General features: G+C 45.6%; 1 protein-coding gene across 4 annotated transcripts in view; it reads right to left on the bottom strand.

The window, feature by feature from the left end:
* Nucleotides 1–13520, bottom strand: part of SNX13 (sorting nexin 13) — a 125205-nt gene extending 111685 nt beyond the window's left edge. For 2 of the 4 annotated variants that reach the window (XM_053261052.1, XM_053261054.1), the window contains exon 1: nucleotides 13001–13519. In XM_053261052.1, coding sequence (XP_053117027.1) covers nucleotides 13001–13015 — 15 coding nt within the window. In that variant the 5' untranslated portion in view covers nucleotides 13016–13519. Of the gene's footprint in view, nucleotides 1–11723; nucleotides 11841–13000 lie in introns of all 4 variants that reach the window. The other 2 variants (XM_053261053.1, XM_053261055.1) reach the window with 2 other exon arrangements.
* Nucleotides 13521–16168: the final 2648 nt, after the last annotated feature.

Raw genomic sequence — 16168 nt, 5'->3', positions numbered from 1 at the left:
TGTAAACCGCCCTGAGCCATTTTTGGAAGGGTGGTATAGAAATTGGATTAATAATAATAATAATAATAATAATAATAATAATAATAAGAATAAGAAGAAGAAGAAGAAGAAGAAGAAGAAGAAGAAGAAGAAGAAGAAGTTTCAAGAGGAAATCCACCCTAAAAGGTCCTTACAGAGTCAAGATTTTTAAAATAAAAATATTCCCAAAATTCAGCCCAAGTGTATGATATAAGGTGATTTGTTACAAATGTAGCAGGATTCCAAATACAGGCAAGCCTTAACTGCAAGGCTACTGCCTGTGAACACAACTGTCCCCATTATCCACTCTAATAGGCATGTACTGAAAAAGCTGAGAAACAGCCCTCAGTTAAGTCACCCTTATGACACAATGATTTTGTGCACATGCACAGGGCCTTTCCATGTATTTTCCCCCATGTCTGTAGTGGCAATATCACATCTTCTATATAATTAATTCTCTAAGACAGGATGTGTGAGGACGTGGCAGAAAGGAGGTAATTGGCTGACAGAGGGGGAGGAGGTGACTGGCTGACAGAAAGCACATGAGAGTTCCAGCACTGAAGCAAAGAGAAATAATGGCCGCAGTGAAGAGGCAGAGGCGGGCGGGCGGAGTCCCGCTGGCCTGAAGAAATAATGAAATAATGGTGGCGGCGAGGAGGTGGGTGGATGACAGGTGGCTGGAGGGCAAAGCCCCGCCAGCCAGAAAGTGGCAGGAGGCAGTGGGGAGAAATAATGGCAGCGGCAAGGAGGCAGCAGTGGGACGGCCTGGCCCTGGCCCACTCACCAGGGTGAGATGGCAGCGGCAGGCCCTGGCCCGGCCGCACGGAGGAAGCGGCAGCGGGCCAGCCTAGCCTGGCTGGCGGGACGGCCTGGCCCAAGAGGATGGCGGTGGGGTGGGGGGCGGCTGGCTGGCCAGCCAGAAAGCTGGGCATGCCAGCATGGTGGGGGGGGGAGGGGACAACTGGGCCCAACTAGAGGCGCAGATGGTCTGTGCCTGGGCCACTGGTGAGATATAGAATTGTAGAATTGAAAAGACCTTGAAGATCTTCTAGTCCAACTCCTTGCCCAGTGCCAGAAACTGCTATAGAATCCCTAACAGATGGCTGTTCAGTCTCTGAAAGGTTCTCTCCTCTAGAGGAGGAGAATCCACCACTGCATGAGGCAAGACTATTCCAATGCTGAACAGCTCTTACCAATTGGAAATTGCTCCTGATGTCTGGAATAAATCTGTTTCTGTAAAATTTCAAACTACTCGTTCTAGTCTGAGTTTCAGGAACAAAGAACAAGTCTGTTCCTTCTGTTTGACAGCTATCCTATCTTGCCTTCAGTGTTCCCTCCAACAAGGATTCCCAGATGTTGTTGACTACAACTCCCATAATCCCCAAGCAAAAGCCACTGCAGCTGGGGGTTCTGAGAGTTGTAGTCAAAAACATCTGGGAATCCCTGTCAGAGGAAACACTGCTTGCCTTAGTCTTCCCTTCTCCAGCTCATAGCTCAGTTTCTTAGCCACTACACTAGCTCTTTCTCAGCAGTGAACATTTTATAGGTAGCCCTGTATATCCCAAACCATGCACCTCACAAGCACTAAACTAATTAAAGGGTTCAAGCCCAAAGTATCCACCCCGAAGAGGCTGCCTCTTTGTGTGATTCACTATTTTTCATTCCAATCAGCTTCCAGAAATGAGGTTGCCTGTGGGCAATTCTGATGTAAGCACAGCAGGATTGTCCTGCATCATAACAGGCTGCCCAGATTAATGACTAGGCGGGGTGTGTGTGTGTGTGTTGTTGTTTGTTTTTTTAGCTGCTGGATCAGATTAAGGTGAGCCTTCCTAGTCTATTTATTTCACTTATTTTAATTTTCAAATATCTGTGCCACTTATTGACAAGTTATCAAGGCAGCTTACAACTTAAGATCTCAGAAAACAAGATAAAGAACATTTAACACACAATATACCCCAAACCATAGATTAGATTTTTAAAAAACAGTAATTTTACAAAGATCAGCCCTCTCAAAAGATGCAAAAAAAAACCCCAGCCGATTTTTAGCTCATGGCCTGAAAGCCAGAATAGAGATGAACCTCCTGAGGAAGGGTGTTCAGAGCCTGGGTGCCACCACCAAATAAGTTCAGTCCCATGTGCCAAGCAAACAAGTCTCTACAGGTGGCACACACAGAGCAAGATCTCCCCTGAGAATATGAGCAGGCCAACAGAAAAAACAGGTTGCTTACCTGTAACAGATGATCTGGTAGTGGTTCCATACATTCATAACAAGTGGGGTAATACGCCTGCGCAGATCAGCTTTGGGAAGAATTCGTTAGCTCCTCGCGACGCCAACCGCCCACTGCACGTGACTGCAGTACCCTCTAGTGGCGGTTAGGCATCTCCATTTTCAGTTTCTTGAAGGCCGGCAGAGCAGCCTAGGCTTGAGGACAAATGCCAAAAGGTCATTAAAAATAAAGCAGTAGCTTGCAAACGTCTTAGTGGGGATGGACGGGCGGGATTTATGAATGTATGGAACCACTACCAGATCATCTGTTACAGGTAAGCAACCTGTTTATCTGGATAGTGGTTCCAACATTCATAACAAGTGGGTGAATCACAAGCTACCCAGTTGGAGGCGGGTAAGCATTGCAAGTTACTGCAACACCCTTTTGAGGACCGCCCGTCCGAATTCAGCAGCCCTGGCCGTACGCAGATCTATGGCGTAGTGCTTCACAAACGTCTGATGTGACGACCAGGTTGCAGCTGTACAGATATCTGAGAAGCGAATGCCCGACAGATGAGCTGCAGAAGTGGCGTAAGCCCTAGTGGAATGAACCCTAATCAACGTTGGAGGGACGACACCCTGCTGGTCATATGCTAATTTGATTAACTCCACCAGCCAGAAGGACAATTTCTGTCTTGTAGGTGAGTGTTCTTTGCACTTGCCCCGCAAGCCAACAAACAGCTGGGGCGTCTTCCAAATGTCCTTAGTAGCCCTCAAATAGAAAAGAAGGGCCCAACGAACATCTAAAGAATGCATCGCCCGCTCAAGTGCGGACGCAGGATCTCTGAAAAAAGTAGGTAGTACAATTTCGGCATTGATGTGAAAATCAGACACAATCTTTGGCCAGAAATCGGGATCCAAACGCATAACGACACGCTTTGGATATATCTTCGTATAAGGCTCATCAACGCGGAGAGCCCGCAGTTCACTCGCCCGTCTGGCCGTAGTGAAAGCCACCAAGAAAAGCATCTTTAAGGTTAAGTTCTTTAACGACGCAGACGCCAAAGGCTCAAAAGGCGGCTCCGTCAGTGACGAAAGCACCAAGGAAAGACTCCACTTCTCCGCTGGTGGGCGAATCGGAGGATACAGATTATTGATGCCTCTCATGAAGTCTTTACATCTCGGATGGGTGAAGAAAGACCGTCTTTCCATCCCACCCATCATGCTGTGCCGAAATAGCTGCCATACGCACCTTAATCGAGACATTCGCTAGGCCGCTCTGTTTCAGAGTAGTCAAGTACAGAAGGACAGCCTTCAGGCTTGCCTCCTTGGGGTCATAACCTCTGGAGGCAGCATGTGTTGCAAACCTGCGCCATTTAGCCCGATAGCTCCATCACAAAAACTTTCCACGAGGAGCAACAGTCTCCAAGTACTGATCGCTATGGCGGTCAGAAAGAAACTGAAAATGAAAACGCCTAACCACCACTAGAGGGGACTGCAGTCATGTGCAGCGGGCGGTTGGCGTCGCAAGGAGCTAACGAATTCTTCCCAAAGCTGATCTGCGCAGGCGCAGAACCCCACTTGTTATGAATGTTGGAACCACTATCCAGATCAAGCAGGAGCAAGCAGTCTTTAAGGTACTTGAGGTCCAAGCTGTTTAGGGCTTTCATAGGTCAAAAGCAACAGCTTGTAGGGGTGTGCACCGGACCGCGGACCTGCGGCTCGGCACTGGGGTGGGGGGGTCCATTAAGGGCGGGGGGGGCTTTACTCACCCCTCCCGCGCTTTGCTGCTTCGGCGCCATAATTACTTTAAAAAATGCGCCGCAGTATCATTTGCCGCTCCGGGGCTCCTTCTTGACTGCAAAATCGGGCGGCAGGATACTTCCCTGCCGCCCCCAAAGCCCCCTCAAGCCATTTGAGCGCTTTAAATCTCGCCCCGGACCGAGTGCTAAAGCGCTCGGGCGGGCGGCGGGGAGATGTCCGTCCGTCCGCCCGCCCCCTTCCCTGCCTTCTGCGAAGTGCAGGGAGCCTTCTGCGCGCGCGTGCGCAGAAGCAGGGAGCCTTCTGCGCGCGCGCAGAAGGCTCCCTGCACTTCGCAGAAGGCAGGGAAGGGGGCGGGCGGACGGACGGACATCTCCCCGCCGCCCGCCCGAGCGCTTTAGCACTCGGTCCGGGGCGAGATTTAAAGCGCTCAAATGGCTTGAGGGGGCTTTGGGGGCGGCAGGGAAGTATCCTGCCGCCCGATTTTGCAGTCAAGAAGGAGCCCCGGAGCGGCAAATGATACTGCGGCGCATTTTTTAAAGTAATTATGGCGCCAAAGCAGCAAAGCGCGGGAGGGGTGAGTAAAGCCCCCCCCGCCCTTAATGGACCCCCCCACCCTAACCCTCCCGAACTAAAACCACCCCTTGTCCGGACCGGTTCGGAGGCCAGTAGAATGGCCTCCGAACCGATCCGTGCACACTACTAGCAGCTTGAATTGTACCCAGAAATAAACATGGAACCAAAAGAGATCGAACCGCATTGAGTAACATGATCCCCCCAACATCCCAGAGAGATCACCAGAAACAATCTAGATGCAGCATTTGCAGTTTCTCAAATGCTCTTCAGAGGCAGCCCCATGTACAGCACATTGCAATGGTCCAATAGGATGCAACTATGTGTAATAATCATGACTAGATCTGCCTTCTTTAGAAAGGGTCACATCTGGTTTATCAGATTAAGCTATTTAAAGGCAACACTGGCCATGACTGCTACCTGACCCTCCAGGAGCAAAGCATGTCGAGAACTGACATAAGTGAGCTGCCCAATGTTACAAAAAGTGGCACTATGCAAGAATAACTGTACTATATAGGAGCCAAATGACAATAATGTACTGGTCCCTAAATACTGAGAAAATCCTATATTATACAATAGAAAAGCAAAGTTATGCTACTGGAATCAGTCATGTCAGTTGTTTAAATTACACTGCTTTTCTTAAACAACACTGATTATGAAAATTATATTTTTAGAATGATCCAGAAAGAAAACTAGGATTCCTAATGAGCAATAAGCACAGAGGTAAGGTGAAGGAGGAAGCAAAGAGAGAGTGTTTTCTGACTACTGGATGTCCAAGCTATTCTAATAGCCAGATACGTAGCAGCAACTGCCTACAGTTTAGTTCACAACCACGTAGGTTAGAAACTTCAGGAATGTTCTGTTTCCAAGATAGCAACTTGCAGATTCTGCAGATACAGGCATAGTCCAGAGCTTGACAAATCCCAGGTGCCAGGCAGTCATGGCACCCAGAAATTAAATCATGGCACCTAGACTAGGATATTAAGAGGTAGAGTAATCTTTTATTTGTCCCTAGCTGTCCTGTTCTAAGTATGTTACTTGTAAAAGAGAACAGCAAAAGCCCACTTGCCTTCCCCCCACCATAACGTCCGTCTCCAAACCGGGTAATTTTGTCAAGTGTCCATTGTTTGGCTCCTAAATCCGAAGAAAATTTGTCAAGGCCTGCAATGGTGCATGCTCTGTACACAAATGCAGCTAGTACTTGGTCGCCAAGGACTTTCTTGTTCACCAAGCATGTAATACCACAAAATGAATCCTCCCATTACCTAAGAGCAAAAGGGCTGCGAAGCCAAACACACCAAGAACAATTTCACGAGCATCCATCTTTTTGCAATCTCAAAGCTAAAAGGAGGATGCCTACACTAAAAGCAAACTTGAACGTAAGCATGTTCATGTGACATGTTTCAGGATAATAGCACAGTGCTGAGCAAGTATTCAGTTGTTTCCTAGTGAAAATGTAAAGCTGTTTAAAATCCAAAAAGTATTATATTTTTTGTTCATGTACAACTGTGTATGGAACAAGTCTCAAAGTAACTGAAGGAAAGGTACACGTGACTAATCTATAGGAAGAGAAGATTAGTCACTTAAAATATGGTGATTTCCTGACATTAGCACTTTTCTTTGTGGTTTAATTTTGTTATGACATAACATCGTTAGGGCTGTGTGATGGTAATAGCTTTGATTTATTCTGTCAGTGTAGTCTGTCTATCTCTGAGAGATGTCTAGACTGCAAAGATGCATTTTGCCCACAGAAATTTTATCAAAGTTAAAATAGTATATTGTAATTGAATCCTAAACCATCAATATGATGAAAACACGGAGGATAATAGCCCTACCCAACTTACTACAATGGAAGTATCCAAACTAATTATAGTTTGTTTGCAAACTTTGAGGCAGACCTCCATAAAGAGACATGGGCATTTTCTCTGGGATACGAGAATTTCCCTGACCTCCTAATCCCATGAACAAGCAATCTTATACTGATGAAGATTCTGAAGATGAAGGTGGTGGTATAGGATGTGTGTCTACTTGTTAAACAGACTGATGATCCTGAAAGATAATAAGTTTGTGCTTCTCTTTTCTACCCACAGGAGAGGTTGTTACAGTTCTGTACCATAGAAAATCACTATCAGTGACAGTTCACACAAGCAAAAAGCCAACACTGCCATGTGTCACAAAAACACACAAACCAGTGACTCCTTCATTTGGAAACCTTTGTCATTAGCAAAACACAAGATGGGGGAGGCGATGGTGAACTGAAGTTGAATCTAAGTTTGGCCCATATAATTATTTTGAAACACACGCCACTTTTCAACAAAAATTCACAAAGCAGTGTACACTGCAAACATGCACATACACGAGAATGCTTCCCGAAAGAAACAACCAGTCCCAGCAACAGTCACTGAAGGAATGCTACACTGGGCTGAATTGGTACAGTTGCTAAGCTCCTACTAAATATAAGAGAGTTGTCACTTAAAAAGATGCATCTTTGCATAATGCCTTTCAGAACATTCTGGATCCCTATGAATCTAGACATTTGGAATTGTGCTAATGAAGAACATAACATTGCATATGTATCTTTTAGGAATTTTCATATGTGATACAGTATTAAGAAATGAAGAGGGGGAAAGGAAAGGTTGTGCCGTTGAGTCAGTGTCGACTCCTGGTGACCATGGAGCCATGTGATTTTCTGGGTAGAATACAGGAGTGGTTTACCATTGCCTTCTCCCACGCAGTATGAGATAACTTTCAGCACCTTCCTATATCGCTGCTGCCCAATATAGGAGTTTCCCATATTCTGGGAAACACACCAGCAGGCCTCCTGTTCTCCAGGTAGGTTGCCTCCCCACTGAAAAAGAAAGATTGTGCCGTTGAGTCTGAACTACATAATAGTATAGTTATAGTATAATACTACTCATATTACTGTATATGTTGGAATGATGTGGAGCACACCTTTTCGCATCTGACATGATACAATATGCCACCTCTGGTGATGGCTTTTTTTTTTTTTTTTACTGAGAAACTACTGAATCAGTGACACCTTAGTGGATCTGGAACACAAAAGGGCATGAGGTTGAAGAAGCATCATAGCTACTGCTACTTGTGTTACATGTTTCTCTGCCAGCTCATAGAACTGAGCAGGCCACAAAACTGAATAAATACCTGTATGTTTTATAATGGTCATTATATGCCAGTATCTTTGACAAATAACCTCCCAAATTAAGGTGTGATGGCAATTATGCAAACTGCAACATGGGAGGAGTCCATTTCTATTTCTAGTCTCTATTCTTTCTTTTTTGCAATGAAATAGCAACTGAACACATTCTGTTCATCAGGTGCATTTAGAAACACATACACACCCCAACCTCCCTTTATTTTAGTTCCTCTCCTCTCTCTCTTTAAAATTTTATTTTATTTAAAATATTTCTATGCCACATAAAACTTGCATCTCTGGGCAGTTTACAATTAAAATCATTTAAATATTAAATCAATTAACAATTAAAATCATCAATCACACTAAAAACATTTTAAACCCAATATTAAAACTATAAATCTATTAAATGTTTGGGTGAATAAACGTGTCTTCAGAGCCTTTTTAAAAGTTGCCAGAGATGGGGAGGCTCTTATTTCAACAGGGAGCGCATTCCAAAGTCCAGGGGCAGCAATGGAGAAGGCCCGTTCCCACAGACGAGTTGGAGGCAACCACAGATGAACCTCTCCAATTAATTTTGTAATTAATGGGTTTAAACCACATTTTTATTATAAAGTAAAAACCTAACCAATATTCATTTTGAAAGTATGCTATAAGAAAAAGCATATGGCTCCTGAACATATACACAAATCATTTTCAGAAAACTGAATCTAAAAGTTATTTTTATAACACATCTCTTTTTCTTAAGCAGAGTATGACTTCTGATTAGCAAGCAAACAATTAAAGCACAAAGCATATTTTCAAAGTAGCCCCTATAAAAATCAACCGAAACAAAGCAGCATAATATTTCAAAAACATTGTTCCTCCTTTGTGTGGTACCAATACAATATTTTTAAAGTGGATTGCTTCCCAGTGAGGAAGGCAAAGGAAAGTGATGGTATTCGTTATTCAGTACACTCCAAAACAAAAGTTGACATTTCCATGCACCACAGATGGCAAAGAAATTATTTGTTTGCCATTAATAAATCAGAGACATTTGCCTATTTCCATTTCTGAAACAGGAAGGCACACTTTAAATATCACCAGTTTACTGAAGCAACTTACCACATGGTAACCCAGATAGTACTATATTTAGCCCCAACGCGACTTCTGCATTTTATTCATGCATTATCACTTAAATGCACAAACTAAAGTTATTGAGTGTTGGTATAAGCAAAACTCAACAATAATGAGTCCTACAAGAAATATGGATTCTCTTGGTATTCACACTAAGTTTTTTTTTATTTGAGAATTCTGTACAGATTTTAAATTAGTAATTAGTAACACTGTCAATAAGAATAACTTAATAGCTGGAAATTACAGAGGAAGAGCTTCCCAATGATTAAGAGCATTTGGAAATGGAATGAGTTACACAGGGGGCAGGGCTGGGAAGTTCATCTTCCTGAAAGTTGCATGGGCTTCTGTTGAATAACACTTACATTTATATACCGCTTTATAGCCGGAGCTCTCTAAGCGGTTTACAATGATTTAGCATATTGCCCCCAACATTCTGGGTACTCATTTTACCGACCTCGGAAGGATGGAAGGCTGAGTCAACCTTGAGCCCCTGGTCAGGATCGAACTTGTAACCTTCTGGTTACAGGTCGGCAGTTTTTACCACTGCGCCACCAGGGGCTGCGCCACCAGGGGTTCATGTTGAAGGTTTTCCAGTCAAGGTAGGACTAAAGGTAAGTGTGCCATCAAATCAACTGCAACTCCTGGCACCCACAGAGCCCTGTGGTTTTCTTTAGTAGAATACAGGACGGGTTTACCATTGGGTCCTCCTGCACAGTATGATGCCTTTCAACATCTTCCTATATTGCTGCTGCGCCGGGATTCGAACTGACAACCTTCTGCTAGTTAGTCAAGCATTTCCCCACTGTGCCACTTAAAGTGGCTAAGGTAGGACTAGGTAATTAAATTTGATTCCTTTCAGCTATGCAGCCACATTAAAACAAATATGTCAGCAAGGAAACCTAAAGATGATGGGAAAGGTTCACTGTCAACATTGTAATATACAACTGTCATACAAAGCCAAAAATAAAGACAGTGCTTAGACTTGTTAGAGGCTCAGAAGATATTCCAGGATGCAAACAAGAGTGAGGGTTGGATCCTACTTACCACTCTTTCAATGGAAACTTGCTTATGCAAGCAGAGTAGTGTTCATGGAAGGGTTCCTTATGTAAACAACTCTCCTTTATGAATGGAAAGGGCTCTATGCTTGCATGTGTAATACAATATGGAACTACAATGAAAAAGCAATCTATACACTCACATTTTTGATTCTCTTCAAATTAGAACACATCTTTCAATCAAACAACAAGCTTAATAAGTTATAAGACTAATGCAAAACTTGTGCTCTACTGCTGTTTTCTCTCCTTTTAAACTGAACACACTACACAAATATGGGCCAGGTGCTTGTTGTGCAAGGTATCTCTATCCCCTTCTACCAGTGCTGCTCTGCACCTTTCATTCTGGAATGTACATATCTGAACAAAACAAAGAAAAAGGCAAAAGAGAGAGAGGAAGAGAAAATTTCTATTTGACTTTGTCATTTTTTGACAAAAGCAGATTCATGTCTCAAAAAAATGCTTCTTGAAAACTTTCTACGTGTTACAACAATTGAATTAAACACAATTCTGAGAAAATATTGTGTCAGCTTCCCTTCATAGCAGCTGGACACCATATGAGTAGGAAGCATGGGTGAAATTCATATTTTACCATTTAGATTACAAACATGTTTATACTAAACACAAGGTGTGGGCTAGGCAAGCTCATATTTCCAACATGGAGATCATAAAACTGACTTCCTTTACAGAGTCATCATAAGGGCATTTGTGTAGGTGAAGCACTTTGAACATTCTAAAGTACTATATAAATTTTATTTATTACTATTATGCTCTCATAGCTCTTTCTACAGTACTACAGAGAATATCAGCATTGCTGGTGAAAACGTACAGATCTTTCAAATTACACAGAACTCTTCCTTGCTACTAGGAAGCAATTACACCATTTATCACACATAGTACCTGAATACATACAATACTGGTGAACCACCATGAGTAACATAGATGGATGGATGGATGGATGAATAGATAGATAAGATATATAGATAGGATATACTTTATTACGGTCACTGACCCAACATCACAAAAGAAAAACAGTACAAATCACATTAAAGATAATACAAACTATGAAAATCTTCACAATACCAATAACTCAAACTAGCTCAGACCTACTCTTACATGCAGCCACACAGAATTTGGCCACACCCAGCATTATGGGTACACAATGATCAGGTAGTAAAAAGGATGCATATCCATCATCCGTTCTAACAGGGATATTTAATGAGATAAGGGAGATACTGAACAATAAAAGAGGATGTGCATCACAGTCTCAGTGCCTTGGCCACATGGACAGATCCGGTTAGTGATAGGGATTTTGTGATACTTACCCTCCAACAGAGCAGATGGAAGTGCACTAAAGCATGCAAGGGAGAAGGCCCTTGTTTGAGACAGAGTAGTTAAACTCATTAAGTAATGGGCTGGTTTAAGTAATGGGCTGGTTTAGGGCAGCAAGAAACTACCAAGAAGTTTCTTGCAAAGATTTGTGCCAAGTCGCTCTGCTTTTCATTGTGTCTGCTATACTTTGTTTTGTAAGCCCTTTGGCAGCATCAGGACGCAGAGGCATTAAAAATTGAGGAGAAAATCCATGCTTGCCCAGCATATCACAGAGTCATTTACACCAACTAGATTGGAAGCAGTCTTCCAAAATGAAGGGGGCTAGTCCTTTGAGGGAGAAAGTGATTTTGATGCAGAAGTTAAATACAGACATCCAAACCCTGGCCTTCACTTGTTAGCCGGAGGCCGTAGCCATGAGTAACTTCAGCATCAGCTTTTTCTTATTTAGGGGAGGAGCCATAAGCTCAATGACAGAGCACATGTTTTCCACACAGAAAATCCCAGATTCACTCACCAGCATCTCCAGTTAAAGAATTTCAGATAGCAGGCTGGGAAAGACCACTGTCAGAGACTCCACAAAGCCGCTGCCAGTCAGAGCAGTCAGTACTGCGACAGATGGACTACTAATGATCTGAAAGCATAAGGCAGCTTCTTACGTTCAGTACGTTGCAGGTAAATACCTTTAGGCTGAAGATTCTAGTGACTTCAGATAAATATCATCATAACCATAATATACTCAGCATCTTATAAAATACCTACAATCCATTAGACTTCAACAATGCCCAAACTGAATCAGTGCCTCACAAACAATTATGTGTAACTTAAAAGCTTACAGATTGCTTAGCTTCCAAACAAAACAAAACAAAAGCATAATACCAGATACTGCTGCAACTAGCATTGCCCCATGACAGCTCTCACTCCTCAGCCATACACATACTATAGGAAATCAAAGCCATTTATTAGACTGGCTGAGAAAGCACCAGACTTCTGACCGATTGCCAGGGCTGCACTGACGTTTTCTGCCGCCTCACCCACCTCCCAAACTGCCTCCGACATCATTTTGCACCAACACAGCTGTAAACACACAACACAAGCAACTCACTGGGCCTCTCCTGTCCCCAAGAAGCCGCACAGTCACATGAGGAAAACTGAGGCAGATAAGGAAAGTGCTGAATGGCACACAATGGAGCACTGGAAAGGCTGGAACCAGGAGTGCCCGTCTCTCAGTTCCCGACACACAAAGCTGCTTCGGCGGTGCTCAGCGGGGGAGAAGGGGAAAGGGAGCCCCCGTCAAGCCGAGGAAGCAGGCGGATCGGGCGCCGTCGATTCGAAGCCAGGGGGATTTGCATTTGGCAGCAACGAAAGCGGCCTACGGGGGAGCAGTCGCCGCGGGCAGGCGTTCCTTCCCCTAATCAGACTGACGTGCTTATTAAACACAAAGTCACACACCCTCGGCTGGCTGGCCGGCCTCCCTCCCAGTCTCTGCCGAGGAACCGGGAAGCCCCTCTCCTGCGAAGTGCGAGTACCAATACCAGCCACACACACACACACACACACAAGCCACAGCAGCGCACCTTAGCCGGCCGGCCAACCCGCCCCCAGCTGGGACGGCTCTTTATGACCCACCACCACCACCACGAGCCCCGCCAGAGCAGCAGAGCTGTCCGCGGACCTTGCCACAGAAGAACGCCCCCCCCCCAAGGGAGGCAGCGGGACGCGGAGGGGCGAGCGGCAGCCTTCCCCACACAACGCCCCCTCCCCAGTCGCCGCCGCCGCCCGCCGGCCTCTTACCTCCGCTAACATCATTGATCGCGGTGGAAGCCCCCGGCTCTAGCCCCGCCGCATGGTGTGTCCGCGCCCTGCCGCAGCCCGCGGGGTCTGCTCTCGCCTCCTCCGCCTCCCCTCCACGGCGGGGAGAGCGGCGCCGGCCGGCTGCCTCCCTCCTCAGCGGTCCCTCCGTGGCCCCAGCCCGACAACAGCCGCCGCCGCCTCCGCAGGTCGCTGAGGAGAGGCGGCCATCTTGACAAGGCTACGTGAGACGCCGCCGACGCCGCGGCTCGCCCCGGCGCGTCTGCCCATTGGGGCGGCGGGACGCCCGGGAGGCCTTGCTGACCCGGCCGCTCGCTGCTGCTGCTGCTGCTGCCGCCGCCACCTGCCGCGTTTTCCTCTCACAAGCACAAGAACCGGCTGGCCTCCCCACCCGCGGCACTCTTGCTCTGGGAGGGAAGAAGCGGGCGAGAAAGGGGGAGAAGCGGCAGCTGCGGGCCGGCGTAGCGGGCTAGAGGGGCGGGACCAGCGGGTCCACCACCTCGCCAGAAGAGTCCATAGAGATAGAAAGGCGGGCAGGGTCCAGACTAAGCAAAGGCGGCTCCGGGCGAGGGCATGGGATGGGTGGGCAAGCAAGCGTGTCCCCACCCCCCAATATGGGGACAGAGCTCGCCCATCCAGAAATGCACTATGCCACTTCTGTGCCCCACCCATCAATATTTGTGTGTGTGTGTGTGTGTGTGTATATATATATATTCCCCTCTGGTGAGACGAAGTCGTCACTAAGCACCGTAGGAATCAAAGAGACAAGTTGCTCATGACTGACTTGATTCCCATTCATTCCAATGACAACCTTGTCTCGCCGATTTCACTGGGTCTTGGTGATGAGTTCGTAGTCTGCCTGGCGGCTGCTGCCAGAGTAAAAGGTAAAGTGTGTCGGCCCCTAGCGACCGCAGAGCCCTGTGGCTGTCTTTGGTAGAATACACCAGTAACTATATATATCGGCCCCGGGCGCAGGGTTGTGCAGGATCAACGAAAAGTCTGGCCTAAGCCTAATGATGGTGGAGAGAGTTCGGAAGTTTCTCTGAGCCCTAAAAAGTGGACGGGGTGGTACAAGTGGTCTGCTTGCTGGGGAAATCGGAGGCTGGCTGCCAAAGGGAGCAAGCAAAAGGGGGCACTGGTTGGAGGCACATCAACAAGCAGGATCGCTTAGTGACAGTTACATTTGACACCTTTCTTAACCACATTGTTATACGGACCCATGCAGAAGGGCCATGAAATGATGGCTGCTTCTTTACACCCTTTGGATGCCCATTTATGTGTATGATGAGCATTCTAATCCATTTCATTGCCTTGCTGGTACATGGAGCTGGTAGGTCTACAACATTAATTCACACAGAGTATCATCATGTATATGTGAGGATGACATCGTAGGGATGTGCACGGAACCAGGCGCAAGTGGCTCAATGGTGTGTGTGTGTGGGGGGGGGTGTCTCACTTTAAGGGCGGGGGAGGGTGCACCGACCCCTCCCTCTGCTTTCCCCCCGCCGGGCCCGGTATTTACACGTCCTACAGGGCAGCAGTGTACTTCCCTGCCGCCCCATTTGCTCTTCAGCTGGAAGTGGCCGGAAGTAGCTGGCATGTGTGCATCCACTGGGCATGCGAGTGTGCACATCACAAGCGCATGAGCGCCTGCCCAAGGTGCATGAGCAATCGGGACGGGAGGGAAGCATGCTGTCACCCGATAGGATGTGTAAAATACCGGTCACCAGCGGGGGGGGGGGAGTGGAGGGAGGAGTAAGTGTACTCACCCCTGCCCTTAAAGTGAGACACCCCCCACCTTCAAACTTCAAACCCCCCAGTGTTAAAAAGGGCCTCCAAACAGGTTTGTGCACATCCATAAAAGGGCCTCCAAACAGGCTTGTGCATATCCCTATGGCATAGCAGGCTTTTGAACCAGGATGTCAAGCAACTCGGGCTGCCATATTCTGGGTCTCCAAATCCGGGTGCCTAATTTGCATATTATGTAAATTGGCTTGAAAATAATTTGCATGTGAGTTTCATGTGGTTAATTTAGTCCATGTCCTGTGACACCTGTCTTACAGTGATACACTCCTGAAGGACATTGAACTAAAATGTCAGGAAAACAATCCTTCAGGTGTGTATCACTGTAAGACAGGTGTCACAGGACATGGACTAAATTAACCACATGAAACTCATATGACATTTCAGCAATAAATAATATATCCTAATACTACCATCTCAAGTTTCTTAGAGGAACAATTTCTGAAAGATCAATAATTTCTGATTTTTAACTTCTTCTTTTTTAACTTAATGGATTTCAAAGGACCAAGGACTTGCATAGATTAAAAACAAACTTTTCTGTTCTTTCACATATTTTCTTGTTTCTTGGTTTGGTGTGTATATTTGGAAACATAGATCAGGTTCTTTCACATGCTGCTGAAGATGGAGAAGAGTGAAGCAGGTGAGAGGATTTTGACAGTTGTACAGGATTCAACAGCCACCTAATGGCACAACGGGGAAATGACTTGACTAGCATGCCAGAGGTTGCCAGTTCGAATCCTTGCTGGTATGAAACACCTATATCCGGCGGCAGCAATATAGGAGGATGCTGAAAGGCATCATCTCATACTGTGCGGGAGATGGCAATGGCAAACCCCTCCTGTAAACTCCCAAAGAAAATCACAGGCTCTGTGGGTGCCAAGAGTTGATACTGTCTCGACAGAACACTTTACCTACCTTTACAGTACTCAACATACAGGAATTGTAATTGCCTGATATTGTAAATTGTTTTTTCATGGTTATTAAAAGCATTTTAAGGGAATAAAGGACAGATTTAAAATCTTCTAATACCTTGTCTTTAAAAGGACTTCACTCTATTCTAAAAAGAAAATACAAGCGTTTTATTGTTCCCAACATCTCCCATTGGAAAGATGGGATGGAATAAACTACAAGCTTTTTAATTTTAAAATGGGGAATTCCTCAACAAGATTGTTGGAAGGACATCTAGCATCTATTACAGCTTCAACATTTTGTAATTCATATTAGTATGTGCTTGCATATGACATGAGCCTACTATTGTAGAATGGATATGAGCAGATGATTTGACATTTATGTATACAGTACATATCCACAGCTGAAGTAAAGCTCATATATATATATATATATATA

Source organism: Hemicordylus capensis, chromosome 6 (assembly GCF_027244095.1).
Source record: "Hemicordylus capensis ecotype Gifberg chromosome 6, rHemCap1.1.pri, whole genome shotgun sequence".
NCBI classification, from domain to species: Eukaryota; Metazoa; Chordata; class Lepidosauria; order Squamata; family Cordylidae; genus Hemicordylus; species Hemicordylus capensis.
This window is presented reverse-complemented; position numbering and strand designations above follow the sequence as displayed.